Here is a 25,000-nt window from a genome sequence, read left to right as displayed (position 1 = left end):
ATTCTAAGCGGTTGTTCCTTTAAATGCAAATGAGCTCTGCTCACCCCGCCCCTCTCTTCTCTCTGTGGAATGATGATCTTGTTTACTTTAGCCGCGTTTAGCCGCTAAACTTCCTAACTACCACATTATTAGGAAAGGCGATCGCAAAGATTCACAAAAAATGCTTATACTCACTTCTGCTGTAAGTGAAGCTGGATCACGAATGATTCGCGTGAACATAGACGCATTTATGTAGATCGGGAGGCGCATTCCCTTCACAAACAAACGTAATCCACTGCATCTTCAGCGGCTCAGATGTCGGGAGTAAATGACGACCACTATGTTCATTATAACATCCAACAACACAACACCTCAATCACTCAATCAGAGATATTCTTGTCTAACTTACATCCCTGCTCCGGCATGGAAACAAGGAAAGTTACTGGACTGTGACAACTGGTCTGAGGTAAGAGCTCATGTCAATCAACTATCGTGGGAGCGGCTTCTGTCGTTGCGACAACACACCGACAGGCATCTGAGAACGGCTCGATTTGAAAAAGGGGATATTATTTTTACAGATTAATTAAAAACCACTGCATGGATTTTTAGCATTATAGGGTAGATTTGTACATACACTGCCAGCACACATTAATGTTCAAACAACATGAAAAAGTGAACTTAGCATCCGACGACCCCTTTAACAACGGAGAAGTGTAAATATGTGAATGTGTTGTTACAAGTTTTGCTCAAAGGGGTTCGGCTGACAAAAAAATATGAAGGTATGAAGGTTACGCAGAGCTGCTGTTCTGATGTTATAGAGTAACTTGATGATAAAGCAAACACACTTCATACATCATCTGTCGCTCTCACGCTAATTACATTCATTTGACATCAAAATCACCAAGAATCTGAGCCTGAGAAACAACATGGCAGAGATTTCACACGTCAAAACACTGATGTACTACACTCTTACACTTCTATTTTCCATCTACTAAAGGTCCGGTATGAAATATATCCTACATTTAAAGTAAAAACATGCATTTGCTGTGGAAAGACACACATCCAATCCAAACCGTTTGAGATCCCAGACCAGGGAATTATGGGACGGGACGGATAATAGACTATAGGAGCTCAGTAAGGGTGTGGACGCCAAACACAGCAGATCCTGTCAATCTGACCATCGGCTTTGTGTTTAAAGGCAGAACTCCAGCACGAGTTCAGCAGGTTTAAACTCAAGCAAACGCATCCAGACGAGTCAAGAGAGCAGAAACAACGGCGACAGCAGCACTCACAGCCTGTGTGTTTAACTCATCTGCATATTTCGTGTCTGTGTGTAAATGAACGCTGCAGATTCATCTGATCAAGCACAAACTCACAAATGACACTCACCATCAGTCAAAAATAAATAAATAAATGTGAGTTCTGTTGTGCAGCATCTATTTTACCAAAAAAATGCAATGTTTTGTTGTAAATTAATTGCTATATTCTCATTTGAATTGAATGCATTTAAATAAATGCATAAATGAGTACATAAAATATTTGTATTCATTCATTTAGTCATTTAACTCAAATTTATATATTTATTTATTAATAAATTAATAAATAAATAAAAATACAGTGTTTTGTTTTAAATTAATTACACCCTCATTTGATTACATTTAAATATAAATGAGTAGAAACAAGTGGATACATTTCAAAAAATTTATTTAATCTTTTAACAAATCTAACACAATTTATTTATATATTTAGTCACTATTCAATTAGTCATTTATTTAGTCATTTAACACAAAAATCTAATAAAATTGTGTTTATATATTGGTAATTGGTTGAATGAATGAATGAATGAATAAATGTGACCATTAACAACATCAGAGAACTTCAAATATGTGAATATGTTGTTAAATTATTGAAATATTAACTTAAAATTCGAGTGGAACTTCAAGTTCTGCTCAAAGGGGTTCGGAAAGAAACACGAAACAAGTGGATAAATTTAAAATATCAAATAGCATTTTTTATTTAATTTTTTAACAAATCAAACACAATTTATTTATATATTTGATCACTATTCATTTAGTCATTTATTTAGTCAATTACCACATTAATCAAATAAAATTATGTGTTTATATATTTAATTTATTTAGTAATTTCTTAAATAAATAAATAAATGTGATCATTAACAACAACAACTGAGAACTGTAAATATGTGAATGTGTTGTGTAATTCTTTTATAAAAAAAATGCAATGTTTTGTTGTGAATTAATTGCTATATTTTCATTTGAATTGAATGCATTTTAATAAATGCATAAATGAGTACATAAAAATATTTTCATTCATTCATTGTCATTATATAATACATCAAAATTATAAATATAAAATATAAATTATTTTTAATATAATTTTTATAAATAAAATTATTTATAATATATTTATTTAGATAAAAATATGTATATATGTATATATGTATATATATATATACACATATACATATATGTATATATATATACACACATATATATATATATATATATATATATATATATATATATATATATATATATGTATGTATACATATATATACATACATATATATATATATATATATATATATACACATATATACATATTTTTATCTAAATAAATATATTATAAATCATTTTATTTATAAAAATTATATTATAAATAATTCATATTTTATATTTATAATTTTGATGTTTTATATATATATATATATATATATATATATATATACACAACAAATTTATATTTACCTTATGTGAACATGTGAATTTGTAAAAAAGGAAAAATAAAAATGCAATGTTTTGTTGTAATTTAATGAAATCCTTATTTGATTACATTTCAATATAAATTCGCAGAAACGAGTGGATAAATTTAATATATAAAATGTTATTTAGTTAGCTAAATTAAGTTTATTAAATCTAACAAAATGTATTTATATATTTAGTCATTCATTTAGTCATTTATTTAGTCATAAATATATAATAATAAAATATATAACAATACAAAAATAAATACAAATAAAGTGGGAAATGTATTTCATGGAGCTCTAAATTAGCCATAAATTCATACATTTATACATAATCTGAAATCTGAATAAATAAGCTTTCCATTAATGTATGGTTGGTTATGATAGGACAATATTTGACTGAGAAAATCTGGAATATGAGGGTGCAAAAAAATCTAAATAATGGGAAAATCGCCTTTGAAGTTGTCCAAATGGAGTTTTTAGCAATGCATATTACCAATCAAAAATTAAGTTTTGATTTATTTATGGTGGAAAATGTATAAAATATCTTCATGGAACATGATCTTAATATCCTAATGATTTTTGGCATAAAAGAAAAATTGATCATTTTGACCCGTACAATGTATTTTAGGCTATTGCTACAAATACACCCGTGCCACTTAAGACAAACAACTTACAGTTACATCGATTCTCCAGTTCTACCACACATGTGGAAAGCATTTCCATCCCCATTACTGGTCGATGAATATCATGATAATATTTTTGGCCGTATCGCTCAGCTCTAAAATTCAGCGTAGCGTCGCTCTTTCCCTCCTGCGGGGAGTTTGAGTGTTTTTGAGTGTGTGTTCATGCTTCGCTCCTGATGTTTCTCTTTGCTTAAACTCCAGCGAGTGTCTGTCTATCAGCTGATAAAACACTGACCTTCAGCTCAGCAGGAGAAGCTTTCAAAGAAAAACCTGCCGCTTCAGATGAACGTGCGCTCAGACTGAACACAGACGCTCCGATGGACACACGTGTGTTTGTGAACATCAGGCGTGTGCTGACTGCTGGAGATGTTAAGAGAAAAACAAACTCAGAGCTGAAGAATTGCAGCGCTTTCCATGGAATGAAAGGAAGAGGAATTTACTGAATTAAGTAAAAGTAAAGCATTGGAAATTAAGGGTCCTTTTATCTTGGTTCACAAAATGAAATATAGAAACTAAATACAAATTTATTCACAGTGAAAAACTCTTTGATTTTTTGAGTGATTTTCTTTGGAACTAATTTCACTCAGAAAGTGAATTTTACAAAGAATTACAAAGAACAGCATGCTGAAGTAAACAAGATGACAATATATTTTCTTGTAAAATATACTTCAAGAATCTGTTGTTATTCAGAACTGAAGCACTTTGGTCAACAATAGTGGTTTTTAAATGCACTTTATAAACTTGTACAGTGTTGTATATTGTAACTTAGAAAAATTATACAGTGTTATGTGCCATTTCAAACATTTATTTATTTTTTTTTGTAATTTTTTAGACAAGGTTTTATCAAGTCAGCATGTAAAGTTCATTAAATTAAAGCTTTTCTAGTGCCATAAAAATAAAATAACACCGCATAAAGAAATATATCACTATTATATACTAAAATGTGCTTCTCAAAGTAACAATATATGAGTCTCAGGAGTGGTTTTGGTTAAATATGTAACCTTTTGTTGACTCTCTAATTTTTGTGTTTTTCCTGTGCATTTCTTATATGTAGATCAAGATTTTGGTTGTGGTTATATTTATTTTGGGTTTTTTTTTATTATCCCTAGACTTATGTTTATTATTATTACTGACTGTTGTATTTGTTTAATTAAATAAAATAAAATAATCTGTACTGATTATATATTTTGGTTTGACCCCTCTTTTATGTTGCGGCTTGTAACGAGCAGGTCGTAACATCATACATGTTTTAATGAAACTGTTCTGTTGTGCTGCATATTATTTGACAAAAAATGTTTTAATTGATATATTTTCATCTGATTGCATTACAAGATTTATTAATGGTTTATTAATTTATTTTTATATTTTATTTATTAATTTACTTAATAACATTTTTCATGTTTTCATCTAAAAGGTTCTGTCATGCTGCATATTACTTGACACAAAAATAAAAATTAAATGTTTTAATTGTAACATTTTTATTTGATTGCATTAAAAGTTTTATTAATGGTTTAGTAATTTATTTGAATATTTTATTTATTAATTCATTTAATCAAAATACATTAACATTAATATATTGCTCTTTGTTAGTTCATGTTAACCAATGCATGACTTTCTTGTAAAGTAATACAAAAAATGCATGAATTTCTATGAATTTTAATGCGTTAAAAAAGCTAATAAAATAAATAAATAATACAAATAAATAAAAAAGCAATTTTTTGTTGTAAATTAATTAAATCCTTATTTTATTACATTTAAATATAAATAATAAATAATAAAAATAGATACATTTAAACAGTAAAGTAATACCAAAAATGCATACATTTCTATGAATTTTAATTTATTTGAAAAATTAATTAAACTTTAGCAAAGTTTTGCTGTAAGTTAATTAAATCTTTATTTGATTACATTTAAATATAAATAATAAATAATAAAAAGAGATACATTTAAACAGTAAAGTAATATCAAAAACGAATGAATTCCTATCAATTTTAATTTATTTTAGAAATGAATTTAATTTTTCACAAAGTTTTGCTGTAAATTAATTAAATCTGTATTTGATTACATTTAAACATAGATAAGAAATAAGAAAAACATAGATAAATTTAAATTGTAAAGTAATATAAAAATGCATGAATTTCCATGAATTTTAATTTATTTAAAAAAATAATTTACATTTTTGCAAAGTTTTGTTGTAAATTAATTAAATCCATATTTGATTACATTTAAATACAAATAACAAATTATAGAAATAGAAACATTTAAATTGTAAAGTAATATCAAAACTGCATTAATTTCTCTGAATTTGATTTTTAATTAATTAATTTAAAATTTTTACATTAAAATTTGAATTGCAATTTTAAATCTAATTCAGATCTAAATTTGTATTTAAAAGGCACGATTTAAAGCCTTTAATAATTGAGAAATGTTGCAGCATTAACACTTGTAAGGACTTGCCTTGAAACTGTTTTATATGAAGTGATTTAGAAACAAACGTCCACCAGGACTCATGTTGATGTACTGGAGTACATTTCTGTCTTCAAATCTCATTGAAACGACTGAACTTCACAACCCCGTCACACAATCAGATTCTCATTCATCTTTGACATTTAAAGGACAAATAAGGAACAGTTAATCAGTTTTAAAACTTCTGCGTTTCAGCACAAATCTCCAGCGAGACGCCGCCTTTAATTTACTTTTCTCTGACAAATTGGCTTCTCGGTCCCTCGGTGCCCAAGAACCCCAACAAATTCTCTTCATGCGAGATTCCCAGTGCGCCGCCGCACGGAAATAAGCCCGATTCCGGCTTTCTGAAGAGCAAAAGAGTTTTAATAAGCAATTAAAGCCTTCAATAGGAGCTCCTAATTAAAGGCATGTTAAACAAACAGTTATGAATACAGAAGAAATATTGACAATGGTTTAGGTGCCGCAAGCTCACCGGGGAAAACCTGAGCTTATTAGAAAGCATGAAATTAATTTCACCTCGGCCTGCGAGAAATCCCTCCTGCGCCAATATAACGGACGGACGCGTTTCGGGATGTGAACGCCAGCGTCTGCGGACGGGCTGAGAATCGACGAGTGATTAAACATGCTGCTATTCGATAACAGCAGAAAAAAATCCACAAGTTTAATTTAACTCCATATTTTTAATATTTAAAAAAGTTTGAGATCAGTAAGATATTTTATGTTTTCTTTAAAAAAAAGTCTCTTCTGCTCATCAAGGCTGCATTTATTTAATCAAAAATACAGAAAAATCACTTAAACTGTGAAATATTATTACAATTTAAAATAGTGGTTTTCTACGTAAAAATATAGTAAACTGTAAATTATTTCTGTGATCAAAGGTGAATTTCCAGCATCATTACTCCAGTCTTCAGTGTCACATGATCCTTCAGAAATTCTAATATGCTGATTTGCTGCTCAACAAACATTATCAGTTCATGTTTTTGTGGAAACGGTGGTAGATTTTATTTTTCAGGATTCACAGATGAATAGAAAGTTCACAAGAACAGCATTTATTTGAAATAGAAATCTTTTTCTATCAAAATTTAATTTTCAGAATTTTTTTTTCTTTTCTTACCAAATTTATTTTTAAATATATAAATATATTTTAAACATCTCTATATATTTAATATATATTTTATTTATATATATTTAAAAAAGTAAATGTTATTTTTAAACCAAATAATTATTCTTTTCTATAATGCATTTAATTATATAATATTAACATATATAAATAATTAAATAACTAACTAAACTAAATACACACATATACATTTAAAATAATGTAAGATATTTACATGATATATTTGTTTTACATTTGTTGAATATAAATAATAATTCAATTTACTTGGAAGATAAAATTACCGTTTTTTTATGCTGCAAAGGTTTGTCAGTAGACACACATATTCATGTTTATGTTGATCTCAAAAGTGTGTGAGATATGGAGAAAAGATGAAATATTTTTTCAGAAAGCTTTTGACACTATTTTTGACACCAAATGGAACTCCATACATGCAAAATGTTATATCTCTTAAAAAATTAAGTGTACAAAATCTTGGGGAAAAAAAGGTGTTTACATGTGTAAAACATACAAAAATATTTTACATTAATCTATATTACATCAAAGATTTAACATTTTAATAATATACTCCTTATATAGTATTTGTTTTATGCATTTAATACAAATGTAAAATCTATACTATTTTAAAAACATAATAACGTAACTAAATATATATCTTTTAGATAATGCATTTAAAATAATGTTTATAATTACATAATACAATTTGTTAAATATTTGTTGAATATAAATAATAATTCAATTTACTTGGAAGTTAAAATGACCACCTTTTCATGTTGTAAAGGTTTGGCAATAGACATATATATTCATGTTTATCAAAGTTTATCCCAAAAGTGTGCCACATATGAAGAAAAAAAATTAAATATTTTTTGTGAAAGCTTTTGACACTAATATAACTTCATAGATAATACTACAAAATTTATTTTATTTTTTACACCAAATGGTACTCCATACATACAAAATGTTATATATCTTTAAAAATATGCGCAAAAAAATCTTGAAATCTGAGTGTTTGCATGTATAAAACATACAAACATATTTTACATTTATCTATATTACACCACAAATTTAATATTTTTTAACAATATGCTCTTTATATATTATTGGTTTTATGCATTAAATACAATGTTAAAATTAATTATATAATATTTTAAAAACATATAGATAACTACATATATATAACTAAATGTATATATTTATATAATGCATTTAAAGTAATGTAAATTAATTACATAATATAATTTCTTAAATATTTATTTTACATTTGTTGACCTACACCCAAAGATTTGTCAAAAGTAAATTAATTCTACAATATTTTAAAAACAATAAATAATTACATATATGTAACTATATATATATATATATATATATATATATATATATATATATACATATATATACACACACATATACATACAATATATAATAATAACAATAATGTATAATGCATTTAATGCATATTAAATATTTTAGAAACAAATTTTTTGTACAAAATATTTCTTTTTTGTATAAACGCAGAGTTAATACTGCTAATATTCAGATTTTATGTTCTTATTAATTTCACACGATGTTATATTTAAATAAAAATTCCTATTATTACTAAAAAAAGTTTGCATAATAGTTTTTGTGTGTGTGCTTAATGTATAATTTACAATATCAAATAATTTCTAATTTTTTTAATTTAAAAAAGGGGGGAAAATGCAGTAAAATGTGATCATATTCAAAACTTTTCTCACATTTATTTAATAATGGAGGTTTTAGTTTAAAACTATGATGTTCCAACTGTTTTATGAGAGACTGTGCTAATGCAATAACGTAAAGCAGCTCCCAGCAGACTTCTTGCATTCATAGAGGGATGTTTGTCCTTCATTACTTCAGCTCTTTCTGTCTAATGTATGATCCGGTCCCTCAGAAGTTTGAGGGATGAAATATCGAGCAACCATTCTCCAGATAACAACAGTAAATATATGCTCCTGAAACACAGCATGTGATTCATTCGTCGGGAATGCGCGCAGTCCGAGCCAAGAACACCAACGCCTCAAACGTCCACGGCTTATTGAAAAATCACCCACAGATAAGAAGAGGATTCCCTCGCCGCGCCTCGATAAGAGAAGTGTGAACGTCTCCCATATTCTGGGAGGTTTGCTCTGCGTGGTTTGGTATTTATCACGACACATGGATCTGGTTACGATACACGGCCGCACATTCATCAAACGTGCCCGAGTGCCGTTAGGATGTCAAGCTCTTGTGTAATTTGGCAGCGTCTCGTGCATATTTCATTTCTTCGTTAGAACACTTTCTGAAACGCGTCTGCGTCCCGACGGATTCAATATTGCAGATGATTCACGATATCAAAAGACAAAGCTCTCACCTCGAGCCTGAGAGCCGTTATACGGAATCTAACGGCCTCCCGTCTGATATAAATCTGTCCTTGCGTGTGATTGAGTTCAGCGAACGTTTGAAGTGAAATTTCTCTTTGGCATCACCGGATGAGGCTTGGAAGGGAATGGCGTTCATCAGTCATATGGGGTTTTGTTTAGTATTCACATGTTGTTTAACTGCACTCAATTCCATTACAGTCCTGCAGCTCTTAATGAAAGGAAAGAGACTCCATTCATTATTAAACTGGCAAAGATGGATTTGTTCAGATGTGATGCTGAGGATGAACACGTCTATAATCGCTGTGACTAGACACTTACATTCACATCCTAAAATGAGTTCTTTCATTTCTCTCTCCTTCTCTATATATAAAATAGTTAACATTGATCTATAATAGTTTATCATAAATTTTAATTTTTTGTTACTATTACACTCTTTATATAATATTTGTTATATATATATTATAATACAATATTTTATTTCATATTTTTTTTCATATTACACGTTTTTTATACTATTTGCTATTTGCTATTTGTATATATATATATATATAATACATTGATAAATATATATAATTTTTTTTAATATAATCAATATATAATATAAAAATAATTACACTGGCCAAAATTATAAACTCAGTACTTTTGTTTTTGCCCCCATTTTTCATGAGCTGAACTCAAAGATCTAAGACTTTTTCTATGTACATAAAAGGCCTATTTCTCTCAAATATTGTTCACAAATCTGTCTAAATCTGTGTTAGTGAGCACTTCTCCTTTGCCAAGATAATCCAACCACCTCACAGGTGTGGCATATCAAGATGCTGATTAGACAGCATGATTATTGCACAGGTGTGCCTTAGGCTGGCCACAATAAAAGGCCACTCTAAAATGTGCAGTTTTAATGTATTGGGGGGGTCCGGGGGGGGTCTGAAAACCAGTCAGTATCTGGTGTGACCACCATTTGCCTCACGCAGTGCAACACATCTCCTTCGCATAGAGTTGATCAGGTTGTTGATTGTGGCCTGTGGAATGTTGGTCCACTCCTCTTCAATGGCTGTGTGAAGTTGCTGGATATTGGCAGAAACTGGAACACGCTGTCGTATACGCCGATCCAGAGCATCTCAAACATGCTCAATGGGTGACATGTCCGGTGAGTATGCTGGCCATGCAAGAACTGGGATGTTTTCAGCTTCCAGGAATTGTGTACAGATCCTTGCAACATGGGACTGTGCATTATCATGCTGCAACATGAGGTGATGGTCGTGGATGAATGGTACAACAATGGGCCTCAGGATCTCGTCACGGTATCACTGTGCATTCAAAATGGCATCAATGAAATGCACCCATGATCGTTGTCCATAACATACTCCTGTCCATACCACAACCCCACCGCCATATGGGCAACTCGATCCACCACGCTGACACCAGCAAACCGCTCACCCACACGATGCCATACACGCCATACACGTCGTCTGCCATCTGCCCTGTACAGTGAAAACCGGGATTCATCCGTGAAGAAAACACCTCTCCAAAGTGCCAGATGCCATCGAATGTGAGAATTTGCCCTCTCAAGTCGGTTACGACGGCGAACTGGAGTCAGGTCGAGAACCAGATGAGGATGACGAGCATGCTGATGAGCTTCCCTGAGACGGTTTCTGATAGTTTGTGCAGAAATTCTTTGGTTATGCAAACGATTGTTGCAGCAGCTGTCCGGGTGGCTGGTCTCAGACGATCTTGGAGGTGAAGATGCTGGATGTGGAGGTCCTGGGCTGGTGTGGTTACACGTGGTCTGCGGTTGTGAGGCTGGTTGGATGTACTGCCAAATTCTCTAAAACGCCTTTGGAGACGGCTTATGGTAGAGAAATTAACATTCAATTCACGGGCAACAGCTCGTGAATTATTATTATTATTTAACAAAAATGTAACATAATAGTACATGTAAATGTAACATAATACTGATACATTTTTTCATGCTGCAGTGGTTCATCAATAGATTTAGCTACAAAATTCAGTCCCAAAAATACAGAGATATGGGTAAAAAGCTGAATATATTTTACAAAAGTTTTTTTTTTTTTTATACTAATACAACTGCATAGATGGTTTTACAAAATGTATTTTTGACACCTAATTGCACTCCACCTATACCCAGGTTAAAATAATTGTAAAAAAAAAAAAAAAAAAAATCTTAAAGGGTCTTAAAGAATTTGAAAAGTTTTGCTCAAAAAGGAGTCAAGTGTGTTATGAGTTGGTTAAAAGAAAGAAAGCGCTGAAGTCATGAAGGACAAACAGTCTGTGTCTCTAAATGCAGTAAGTGTGGTGGTAGCGGGCCTAGGGAGCGCTGCTTAAGAACCGCTTTTCGTTATTACATTAGCTATTTGCTTAGCAGAGCCTCTCATTCAGAGTGACTCAAATAGCTTTCACGCACGACCCGTTTATACAGCTGGAGCAAACCCGGCTAAGTGCTGCTCTCCAGGGCTTCGCGCAGAAGTGCGCCTCCCTCCGCCGGGAACCAAGCCGCCTGGAAAACACACGGCGCTCGCGGTCCGAGAGCGGATTGGCGTAATTAATTTAGCCGCGGCGCAAATGAAAATATCAGAGGGAGGAAAGGATCGGGCTAATCCAGCGGTGAGGGGTCAGGAGAATCAGCATGTTCATACATCCATTACTGAGAGAGAGAGAGAGAGAGAGATTCATCCAAATGAAACAATGAACGAGCAGCTGCAGACGAACGCAAACACAAGACTACATGTTCATCAGCCACAACATCACTCACGATTAAAAAGCACATTTCACTGTTTATCACCATGGATTTCCTCACGTATCCATCAGGAATGATTACGCCCTCATTTATGCCGCTTTCAGACCTGTAGATCGTTTGCTTTCTTCCGAAACAGAGGCTGAAAATGTTACAATGTTGGATTTTCTCCTTTGTTCGGTTTGCTTTTCACAAGCTCATTTCCAACCAAAAACAAAACGTGTTGATGCAAGTCACATGTGGGTAAAAAATATAAATAAAAAAATATATAAATGCATGCATGTCAAAAAACAAATAAATAAAATAAAGAATATACAGAACACATGTAAATAAAAATAATAATAATAATAAAGTATATACTACATATAATTATTTATTTATATTTTTTAATATATAAAGGAACAATTTAAAAGAGCAACTGGCAAGATCACATGATTTTTTTATTTCGTTTCATATACACATCTAATCTAATCTAATCTAATCTAATCTAATCTAATGTTTTATGTCCAAACTGTTATTTTAATATTACATGTGTACTATTAAAGTATTTATTAGTATTCTGAATTCACTTTTATATTTATGTTTCGTTTTCATTTTAATTTTAGCTTAAATTTTAGTAATTTTATTGTGTGCTTTTTTTATTTTACTTATGTTTTTTTTTTTTTTTGTAAAAAAATTATAGTGCTGGGCAATAATAATATAATAATCACATGCAAAACAAAAGTTTTTGTGTACATAATATCTGTGTGTGTGCTGTGTATATTTATTATGTATGCATTTACATGTATATACATGTACATGATATAATTTATGTTATATATAAATTAATATATATTTAAATTAATATTTAATATATAAATAACATTTTTCTTGAATATATACATGCATTTGTGTGTATTTATTTATGTTATATAAATATATAAATGTACACAAAAACTTTCATTTTGAATGTGATTAATCACGATTAATTGTTGCCCAGCACTAAAAAATTCTATTTAAACTTTCACATTTATTTTTATTTTAACTTTACTCACAATTTTAGTGCTTTGTTTAAATATGATTGCTTTAAATTTATGTTTAGTTTTCATTATACATTTCTTTTACGGTTTACTCATTTTATTATGTGCTTTTATCCTTTGTATTCATTTTTATTTGTTTGTATTCGTCATTTCTACTTTTTTCTATTGTTCAGTTTTAATACAGTTATGTTTATTTAAAATTCACACTTTTATACTTAAATATTATTAAAAGAGTATAATATTAAAAATATACTTTTTTCTATAATTATTTTTAATGTTTATATTAAAATTAAGTTTTTTAAATATATATTTTTCAAAATGCTCAGACATATTTCTTTTTTATGCAAAAAAATGATATAATTTATATTCAAATATCTATAGAAAAGACATGTTAAGTATAATTGAGACACTCACACACATATATATACACATATATACATACATATATATATATATATATATATACATACACACACCCACCCACACATACACACACCTTTTTTTTTTTTTTTTTTTTTTTCCAAATGTTCATGTTTACTTTTTTTATTATTATTCTCAACATTTAGGACTCCACAATAATATTCAAATAAGATTAAAATTGATTATCTTTTAGTAATATTCTATTATTTAATTTAATAAAAGTTATATATAAATATTATATATGACATAATAAATGAATAATAAATACAATTTAAATGAATTAAATGTATTATTATTCAATTAACTGAATAATAATACATTTAAATTTAAACTCTAATTCATACTAAATAGTTATGTACTATATATTATACACACCCTGACAGAAGTCTTGTCGCCTATCCAAGTTGTAGGAACAACAAATAATAACTTGACTTCTAGTTGATCATTTGGAATCAGAAGTGGCTTATATGAAAGGCAAAGGCCTCTAGATTATTTTACGTTTATTTTACCAAAATAAAATCTTATCATGCCTTGATTTTTAATTATTTAATTAGGACAGAAAGGTCAGACTTTGCTTAGACAAAAGTTTTGTCACTTAACAGAAATAATGTACAGTACAGAACATAAAGTCATGGTGCAGTGGAAAAAGAATTAATATTGTGTATGACTCCCATGAGCTTGGAGGACTGCATCCATACGTCTCAGCAATGACTCGAACAACTTATTAATAAAGTCATCTGGAATGGCAAAGAAAGCATTCTTGCAGGACTCTCAGAGTTCATCAAGATTCTTTGGTTTCATCTTCAATGCCTCCTCCTTCATCTTACCCCAGACATGCTCAATAATGTTCTGTGTCTGGTGTCTGGTGACTGGGCTGGCCAATCCTGGAGCACCTTGACCTTCTTTGCTTTCAGGAACTTTGATGTGGAGGCTGAAGTATGAGAAGGAGCACCATCCTGCTGAAGAATTTGCCCTCTCCTGCGGTTTGGAATGTAATGGGCAGCAAGAATGTCTTGATACCTCAGGCTGTTGATGTTGCCATCCACTCTGCAGATCTCTCGCACGCCCCCATACTGAATGTAACCCCAAACCATGATTTTTGAAACTTGACTATTTTCTGTGTGAATCTTGGGTCCATGCAGGTTCCAATAGGTCTTCATCTGAAAAATCAACCTTCTGCCACTTTTCCACAGTCCATCCTTCCTGCAAGCTGTGGGCCTTGGCAAATGCAACACGATTTTTTAGTTGTCTTCTGTTTAATGCTGGTTTCTGAGCACTAATTCGGCCATTGAGACCACTGTGTGAGAGAATTCAGACAGACTGTTCTTGTAGATACAGGGGTTTCTGGTGACCAGTTGTTATGTAGCTCTGCAGCAGTTGAAAAAGGGCCGGCCCTGGACTGTCGAACCAACAAACGGTCCTCTCGAACAGTTGTCTTACGGGGTCTGCCTGACCTGGGCCTGTCATGAACTTCACCAGTTTCTTCAAATCTTTTTCTTATCCTCTCCGCTTGACGCTTAGATACATTAAAGATGTCTGCCACCTCAGCAGGAGACTTGGTCTTCAGGCTCTTAATGATCAGCACTTCGGTCCGTGGTTGAATCTTTGGCATGCTGTCAGGTCAGGATGCATTTCAGACGAAGGTTGGGTGTGCTGGGGTTCTTCTTCTACACACCTGGGAATGTGTTAATTACAGTATTTGTCACAGGTGACGCTCGAATCTGTGATTGGTTGAATCCTTTAAAGATGTGACAAGACTTTTGTCTAAGCAAAGTCTGACCTTTCTGTCCTAATTAAATAATTAAAAATCAACGCATGATAAGATTTTGTTTTGGTAAAATAAGCGTAATCTAGAGGCCTTTGCCTTTCATATAAGCCACTTCTGATTCCAAATGATCAACTAGAAGTCAAGTTATTATTTGTTGTTCCTACAACTTGGATAGGCGACAAGACTTTTGTCAGGGTGTGTACAGTACTCAACATTTAAAGTGGATCCAAAAAATTCATCAAAATTGCCCTAAGACAAGAATAGGTATTGTTTTGGTATCTTTGGTGTATGTATATACATATGAAGAGTTCAGATGCAAAACCAGCTAAAAGCCATCTCGGTCAAAAAAATGAGATAATGATACTGAGTGAATGCTCTCGACACATATTATACGTCCATCAAATACTTTTTCTTCAAACTCGCTAAAATACCAGCCTCAGCCCAATCAGAAGTACCGGTACTTACATAGAAACCTGTACATCTGAGCCAGATAAAAATGCATTTTTTTAAAGAAAGACGTCAGATGGATTTAGCTGGTTTTGCATCTGAACTCTTCATATATATATAAAACTCAATCTACCTCAAAAATAACTACAAAGAATAGACCAGGAACATTAGGGTCATTTTGATTTCATGTTGACTTTAAACAACGTCAAATACACACACACACACACACATACAGACAAATGTTTCTTATTTTTCCTTCATTTCTTGTTTTTTCATCATAAAGTCTGGTTCCTGCTGTATGTGTTTGATCCAGGACTGGTTAAGCATCTGCGATCGTGAATCTGGTCATGTGGTGAAATATAAGTCACACCAGTGTAAATTACAGGCCGCTGTCCTCCAGCTGAAGCTCAGTTTCTCCAGCCTGACCTGCTGAACCTCACCGACCCAAACTAACACCGCGACCCGATCCCAGCCGTACCGTAACTGCTGTAGAGAAATCAATCAGCGTCTGATGAAGGGTCAGGGGTGAGGATCCTCAGCGCCTTCTGCAAGAATCATGATGTGATATTGGCCAACCACATTCTCCAATAAATCCAGAAATCATAAAACAACGGCACTGTATCTGGGCCGGACTGTAAGTTCAATATTGTGTTAACGCCGAACGAGCCTGCGGCGGCTGTAAATCCATACGTTACAGCAGGAATATCAGCAACACCCTCACATTCCCCAGTCACAGATGCTTATTACAGCACAACCAAAGCGGATGAAATAACATTAGTCCGGCTTATTCATCATCACACGCGTGATTTATACGCAGGAGGATCGTCTGCAGTCGGATGGATTTACTTCTAATTCTCACAAAACCACCGTCCCACCAAAACACTGTAAATATGGATTATTAGACAAGCACTGCTCACTCTGCTTTACAACTCCAACGCCTTCCGTTAGCCACAACAATATTCACAGTTTTACATTCAAACACATTTTTCTAATTTTCAGAATTAGGAATGTCCATACATTAAAATAGATATTTTAATATTAAATATTTATAAATGTTATGTAAGACTAAACGCATATAAAAAATTATAAATGTATTATTATTAATTATTATTATAAAACAAAATTGTTGCAAAAATAAAAGTTAACTTAAATGAAATGAAAAAATATATCAGTTAACATTTTTAGAATTAGGAATGTCCATACATTAAAACAAATAAAAATTAGATATTTTAAGATTAAATTTTTAATATTTATAAATTTTATATAAGATTAAATGCATATAAACACATATAAATTTATTTATTTAATTGTTGCATCAAAAAATAAAAATTAACTTAAATGAAATGAAAAAATATATCAGCTAACACTTCATTTTTATTTAATTTAACTTGTAGTATAATCACTAAAACTAAAATAAAAATTAATAAAAACTATCTCGACAAGTTCAAAAAAAAAAAAAAAAAAAAAAAAAAAAAAACCCACAACAAAATTACAACAAAATCTAAATGAAAAAATAATTCGCAAATATTAATTAAAAATCTATGGTGACTAAAATAAATCTAAATATAATTGAAATAATAACATTTTAGAATTCCAGAAGATTTAAGAGCTTAATGTTATTCATGAATCATTATTAAATTAAATTAAATTAAATTAAAATTATAATTAATTAAATTATCAAAGAATCAATAATTAATGAGAAGGAATTTTACTCACAAACTCAAATTATTTTAGATCTTAGCATAAATATAAGTAAGTAAATAAATAAATAAAAAGTATATTCATAGCAAAAAATTTTACATTTTTAATAATTAAAAAAAAAATACACAACAACAAAATCAAAATGAAAAATAATTCACAAATATGAATTAAAAACCTAGTGTGATCATTGAAACTAAATGATCTATAGTGACTAAAATAATTATGAATAAAAAGATTTTAACAATTTACTTTGTTTGTTTTCAAAAATATAACAAAGACAAAATTAATTTTCTTATTTAATACATTTTTATTAATTTAAAAACTAAATTTAAAAAAAAGTGACACTAAATGATTTTAAATGCAAATACTTTCATCTACTGAAACTTTTTGAAAAGCAATGATGTAATAAAATTATAAACTGAAATAATGTTAACAAAATCAAACCTCTATTCCAAAAATATAATTTTAGTTCATTTTAATTATATTTAAATCAAAATAATTGACTAAAAATTAACTACTAATGGTTCTCCAGATATATATATATATATATATATATATATATATATATATAAACAGTTGTTGAGATTTTAAAGCTTGTTTTGTCTTGTTTTAAGTCATTTTGAAGGCTCCTTTTTGAGAAACACAGAATTATACAGAGTAATATGATTATATAATAAATACAGTGAACACGCTTAATTAGCTGTGCCTGTGTACATAACACAAGCTCTTCTGCATTCGAGCCTTATATCCAGATAAACATGAAGACGTCAGATCTGCTGAAACACATGCAGCATCTGAACAGCACATGAACACATTCTTATAAGATGTCTGACATCTTTAAAACGCTGAAGACGTGTCGATCCGCTGGACAACACCTGCATGTGTTTAAGCATAAACCACAGCGCTCTTCTGCCGTCCACAAACAGAAATATGACAGAATAATCCAAAACAACGCCAAAGATGGGATCAAACGCACTCACGCATATGGAGAACACATTTGAGGCCCAATGGCTTTCAAAAAGCATCTCTGACCTGTCTATTAGTTAAACGAGTAAACTGCTCTTCTGCATGTGATGTATTGCGGTAGCAGAGTCCGGAGAGGCCAAAGTGGATGTTTAAGTGCATTTGGCCACGGGTCAGTGTGTGTTTCTCGCTCTCTTCTGGACTCCTTTCTGTTATTTCCTTCAGGCTAAACAGCACGACATTGAGAAACGGCTTGAATCAATTCTTTAACATGCTACAGTCCGAGCGAAGAAGCCCAGAAGAACAGAAAGCAACCAAAACCAACAATTACAAGAGTCTGGCATCAATCATTCACAGACACGTGAGAAAAATGACTTTCATTATCCAGTGAACAATAAGGAGCGAGAGAAACTCTTCCATCCATCCTTCAGAAAACTGCACACATCAGCAGATCATCTTTGAATCTTAAAGAGCTCACATCATGCATCCTTTTTATTATTTATTCTTAAAATCTACTGTAATAGAAGTTTTTATTTAAAAAACAGTCATTATTTAGTTTAATTTTAGAAATAAAAAGGTTGTTTTGCATTTGTATTCTTTAAGAGACAACATGTTCGCATGCGAAATGAGCAACACAACGAGCTGGAGCTTACTGTTGAGTGCTAAAAAATAAAATTAATTATAAAAATAATTTATTTACACTGAAATACTAGCAAACATTTAACAATGAAAAATAAAAGCAAATTAAAAATAGATTTTTTTTTTCAAATAAAAGACAAAAATTCTAAAAAATAAAATAAAGGCAAAATTTAAACTGCAATTTAAAATTTAAACCAAGTAAGTTTGTTTCAATGAAAGCTACAGAAAAAATGTCAGTTTTATATGTAAATACTTTGGGAAACAGTAAAAGAAAAGAAAAGAAAAGAAAAGAAAAGAAAAGAAAAGAAAAGAAAAGAAAAGAAAAGAAAAGAAAAGAAAAGAAAAGAAAAGCTGCTTCACCATGACAGTAGGCACAGTTTTAGGATTTTGACAAATAGAATAAAATAAAATGAAATGAAAAAATAAAATAAATAAAATAGTAATAGTAATGACTTTTCCAGTCATTTGTAATTTACTAGATTTAAATAATGAGAAGAAATTTTACTCACAAACCCAATTAATTATTTTAGAATTTTGAGATAAATAGAAAAAAATTAAAATAAATATATAAAAAGTAGATTCATCCCAAGCCATTTTAAGATTTTAATAATTTACTTTTTGTTTGCTTCCAAGAATATAACAGACAAAATTATTTTTTCTTAATTACTTCATTTTTATTCATTAAAAATTAAAGCTAGATTTTAAAAAAGCTACACAATTTCCATTTTAGATGCAAATACTTCAGAAAACTTTAATCTAATGAACCATTTTGAAAGGCAATGTAAAAAAAAAAAAAAAAAAAAAAAAAAAAAAAAAAAAAAAAGAAACTTAAATAATGCAAAGTAAACAAAGCCAAACAACTTTTGCAAAAAATGTAAAACGTATGTACAAAAAAAAAAAAAAAAAAAAAAAAAAAAAGTAAAATAAAAATCAAACAAAACAAACAAAACACGAACAACTCTATTCCAAGTGCAAAATTTAAATGAAATAAAACTTAACTGGAAAAATATAAAAACAAAATACATATTACTCCACTAAATAAAAATGTTAACTAATAATACATTGCTAAAAAAAATAAAAATAAATAAAAACAAATACATTTTAAAAATATATACTTAAATGAAAAGTAAAATTTAAGCAGCAATATTCTAAAAAAGTGCATTTGCTATTTTAGACATTGTTAATGCATCTGAAAAGATCCGTGAGAATGTGATGCATAACAGGAGCCCTTTAACACGTGTGTGTGTCTTGAGTGTTTGGTCTGTCCGTACCTGTCGTTGATGGTCCAGTTGAGGCAGAGGTTGAGGGACGTCAGGTTCCGGCACTTTCTAACCACCTCCATGACGGTCTCGTTGTTGAGCTCAGAGATGTGCCGCAGGTCCAGACTGCTCAGGTGCTGAAGCTGCAGGCGCAAACACACACACACACGGTCAGCACGTCCTGCAGGTGCAGTCAATGATGCACATTAGTCACTGAACACTCCTAAACCATCCCATTATCATCTCAACATGACTGTGTTTGACCTCGAATGAACGAAATGAAGCATCTCACCTGCTCTTTATGGACTGGAGAGCAACTTTTGAAATACAATAAAGTACAATTAACTCTCATTTCAGAAGGGAAACATGATTCTGTATGATGTGAAAACGCCTAAAAATGTCACTCTCACTGCAATAATAAAATAAAATAATGTCTTAAACAGTTGTTTTCTTCTGTGTGTGAAAATAATATAAGGTATTTAGAAAGTCTCTGGAAAGCAGAACTTTATATCCCTTAATTTATGTAATTTATGTTTTATCAATTATGTAAATTGCAAAAGTAGTCTTGTTTTCTGAAAAAATATCAAAATTAAATGAGTTTTTGCTTAAAATGAAAGAAAATATCTCCAAAATGGGATCAGCAACATTTAAGCAATTAAACAACAAAAATAACAAATGATTTTTAAATAAAACTAATATTTTAAAATAAAAAAATTCAAAATTAAAAAGAAACACAATAAGTTTATTTCAGTTAAAGATGTAAATATTTTCCTAAACTTTCTATTGTAATGAAACCTTTCAAAAAGTAATGATTAAAAACTTGTTCTTTGTAAACTGAAATAATGCAAAGTAAAAAAAGAAAGAAAACGAAAGAAAAAAGAATGAACGAAAGAAAGATAGAACGAAAGAGAAAAAAGAACGAAAGAGAAAAAAGAAAGAAAGAGAACAAAAGAGTAAAAAGAAAGAACAAACGAAAGAAAGAAAAAGAAAGAAAAAATAAAGAAAGGGAAAGAACAAATGAAAGAATGAAAAAGAAAGAAATAAAGAAAGAAAGAAAAAAGGAATGAACAAAAGAAAGAAAAAAGAAAAAGAATGAACGAAGGAAAGAAAAAGAAAAGAAAGAAAGGGAAAGAAAGAAATGGAAGAATGAAAAAAGAAAGAAAGAAAGAAAAAAGAAAGAACGAATGAACGAATTAACAAAGGAAAGAGAAAAATGAAAAAGAAAGAAAGAAAGAAAGAAAAAGAAAGAAAGGAACAAACAAACAAAAGAAAAAAAAAAGAACGAACAAAAGAGAAAAGAAAGTAATATATAAGAAATATAATGCATTTGAATTTGTAATTTGTATTTAGAATTGTTAAATTGCACATTCGTAATAAAAACAAACTAACACAATACTGCAACCAAAAAATTAAATTTGCACAAAAAAATTAAATTGTGCAAAAAAAATGTCAAAGTTAATTTGTTCTTATAGACATTGATTTATTTCTGAGATCCCTGAGAATGTGATGCATGGCATGAGCCTTTTAACACAAGTGTTGAGACGGTTATTTTAGATATTTTTCTTGTTTTAATTGTAACTACATTTAATTTTGATACATTTAAAAATATATATATTTCAAGGCATTATGTTTCTCAAGTAAGTTTTGTTGATTTACTGGAAAACAAAAATACTATATATTTTTTTCAATGCAATGACAATATTTCAATGGCATGATTGGCACCTGCAATTACAGGAAACGTATCCTTGTGTGCAGCAGTGATTGTGTGATGTATTCTGACTGTATATCGAGCGTCTGCATGTTGTGCTCTCGACCTTAATGAAAACAGAAATGTTCGCTGGGCTCCCGGCCCGCTCAACAAAATGCTCCCTGCAGCGCCCGAGGCCGAATTACCCACGATTCCTGCTCCGCTCCCGACCCCAGTGACCGGGAAGAGAATTGGAGGCAGCAAATACGCTAAAGGTGACGGCCTGAAAAATGTCACGGAGCGGCTATAACTGCACATAAATTACACTCTGAGGTTACGATCCGTCACATTTACTCACAATACTCGCGCTGCAGAAAACAAAAAACCCTATAAAGATACTGGATCATATTTGTGACCCTGGACCACAAAACCAGTATTAAGTATCACGGGTATATTTGTAGCAATAGCTAAAAATACATTGTATGGGTCAAAATTAGCAATTTTTATTTTATGCCAAAAATCATTAGGATATTAAGTAAAGATCATGTTCTATGAAGATATTTTGTACATTTCCAACCGAAATCAAAACTTAATTTTTAAATTGGTAATATGCATTGCTAAGAACTTAATTTGGACAAATTTAAAGGCCTCAGATTTTCATATAGCTGTATCTCAGCCAAATATTGTCCTATCCTATGATGCATAAATCTTTATTTTAAAAAACTGACCCTTACAACTGGTTTTGTGGTCTAGGGTCACATTTGATACACAAATAGGCCTCTAAATGAGGTCACTCTATTATTGGAGATATAGAGTGACCACTCATATTTACATCATTTATAAAGATCTCATTGATTTACATTACAAGCATCATATTTAATCAAAAATATAAATATCATATACATATCAGCATCTGCACCAAATTCATATTTTTGCTCAGTTTGAGTCTCTGAATAAAACTGAGCTGTTTTTTCCTCCATATTCTCACTATATCAGACTACTTTTTTTTCTTCTTGGTTAATTTTTTTTTCAACATGTCTGTATAATTATTATTATTTTTTATTTATTACTATACTATTATAATTTTTTATTTTTAATTAAATTGAAGCAATTTTGTTGTTTGTCTCTTTTTGGTCAATTTAACTGTTTTATGTTTATATAATTATTATTATTTTTATTTATTACTATACTTTTTTTTATTTATAAAGTTACTAAATTTTATTTATTAGTTTTATTAGTTCTGTGCAATTTGAGTCTCCAAATAAAACTGAGCTGTTTTTCCCCTCCATATTCTCACTATTTCAGACTATATGAGCCATGAAACTTGGATCAAATATGATACACTTTTTGACAAAGTTTAAAAAAATAGAATATTAAATATATATATATATATATATTAAAAAAATAATAATAATTTTCTGCCTGTTATTTCACAAGTCAGTTTTGACACACAACACACTAAATCAAACACACACAGGCAGTGCTAAAATACATCTGGTTTTAATACAAAGACGCAAATATGCAGCGCTGCATGTACGCAACATTAATCATGCATCTGCCTTCACGTGATGTGGTCCTTGTAAATCTCTGTGCACAAGAGTGGTTGAGCAACTCTGGCCGTCACAGTGACCAACAGTATATTGAGCGGCTCAATTATGCATGCAGGGATGCGGCTGCATTGTTTGCAAAATAAAAGGGCAGCAAACCACCACTCTACAGACAACACTGTTTCTGTCAGACATGTTAAATGAATAGTTACTGCACATGGAAAAGATTTTTTGTTCGTTCATCAGATTTGTAGAAATGTGTCATTCCATCACTGTCTCACCAATGGATCCTCTGCAGTGAATGGGTGCCATCAGAATGAGAGTCTAAACAGCTGATAAAAAACATCACAATAATCTACACCACTCCTGTCCATCAGTTGTCCATCAGAACAGACCACTTTTTCACTGGAGGAAGCGTTATTATGGATTATGGATTTGGATTTTAGTTAAAAATGTCTTGATGGATTTGTTAAGATGTGAACTGATGGACTGGAGTGGTGTGGATTACATGTGGATTATTGTGATGTTTTTATCAGATGTTTGGACTCTCATTCCGATGGCACCCATTCACTGCAGAGGATCCATTGGTGAAACAACAAACTAAACTAAACTAAACTAAACTAAACTAAACTAAAATAAAACACACACACAACATCTGATGAGAAATTGTCTTTTTTATATGTGTCAAGTAAAAGAAAAAAAAAAAGTAAATAAAAAAAAAAAATTAAAAAATTAAATATTAAAAAAGGATCAATTATGAAAATTAAATATTAAAAACTTAAAGAAAATATACACAGTACAATTGAAAAAAAAACACTTTCTTGCAAAATTTAGGATTAAATTACATTTCTTGTCAGTCTCATAGCTGTTCAGTAACAAAAATAAATAAATAAATAAATACATACATAAATAAAACAAAATAAAACAAAAACTGAATTTTTGAAAAAGTTTTGGACCGTTTGGCTTGTAAACGGTGCTTGATCTGTGCAGATTTCTCTCCTGATTCAGACTTTTTCACTGGAGGAAGCGTTATTATGGACTATGGACTCGGATTTTAGTTTAAAATGTCTTGATGGATTTGTTAAGATGTGAACTGATGGACTGGAGTGGTGTGGATTACTTGTGGATTATTGTGATGTTTTAATCAGCTGTTTGGCCTCTCATTCTGACGGCACCCATTCACTTCAGAGGATCCATTGCTGAAGCAACTAAATGAAATGAAATGAAATAAAATAAAATAAAAAATACACACACACACACACACTATATCTGATGAGAAAGTCTCTTATTTATAGCTGTCAAGTAAAAGAAAAAAGAAAAAAAAAAAAAAAAAAAAATCTAGAAATTAAATATTAAAAAAGGACAAATTATGCAAATTAAATATTAAAACTTTAAAAAATGTTAAATA

The 25,000-nt window shown here is 30.5% G+C and overlaps 1 protein-coding gene across 4 annotated transcripts in view; it reads right to left on the bottom strand.

The window, feature by feature from the left end:
- fbxl17 (F-box and leucine-rich repeat protein 17) overlaps positions 1-25,000 on the bottom strand; it is a 269,969-nt gene that overhangs the window by 140,512 nt on the left and 104,457 nt on the right. For all 4 annotated transcript variants that reach the window (XM_051118072.1, XM_051118073.1, XM_051118074.1 and 1 more), the window contains exon 7: positions 20,371-20,501. In XM_051118072.1, the coding sequence (XP_050974029.1) occupies positions 20,371-20,501 (131 nt within the window). The remainder of the gene's footprint in view (positions 1-20,370; positions 20,502-25,000) is intronic.

This window comes from Labeo rohita, chromosome 8, assembly GCF_022985175.1.
Source record: "Labeo rohita strain BAU-BD-2019 chromosome 8, IGBB_LRoh.1.0, whole genome shotgun sequence".
In the NCBI taxonomy this organism is placed as follows: Eukaryota; Metazoa; Chordata; class Actinopteri; order Cypriniformes; family Cyprinidae; genus Labeo; species Labeo rohita.
This window is presented reverse-complemented; position numbering and strand designations above follow the sequence as displayed.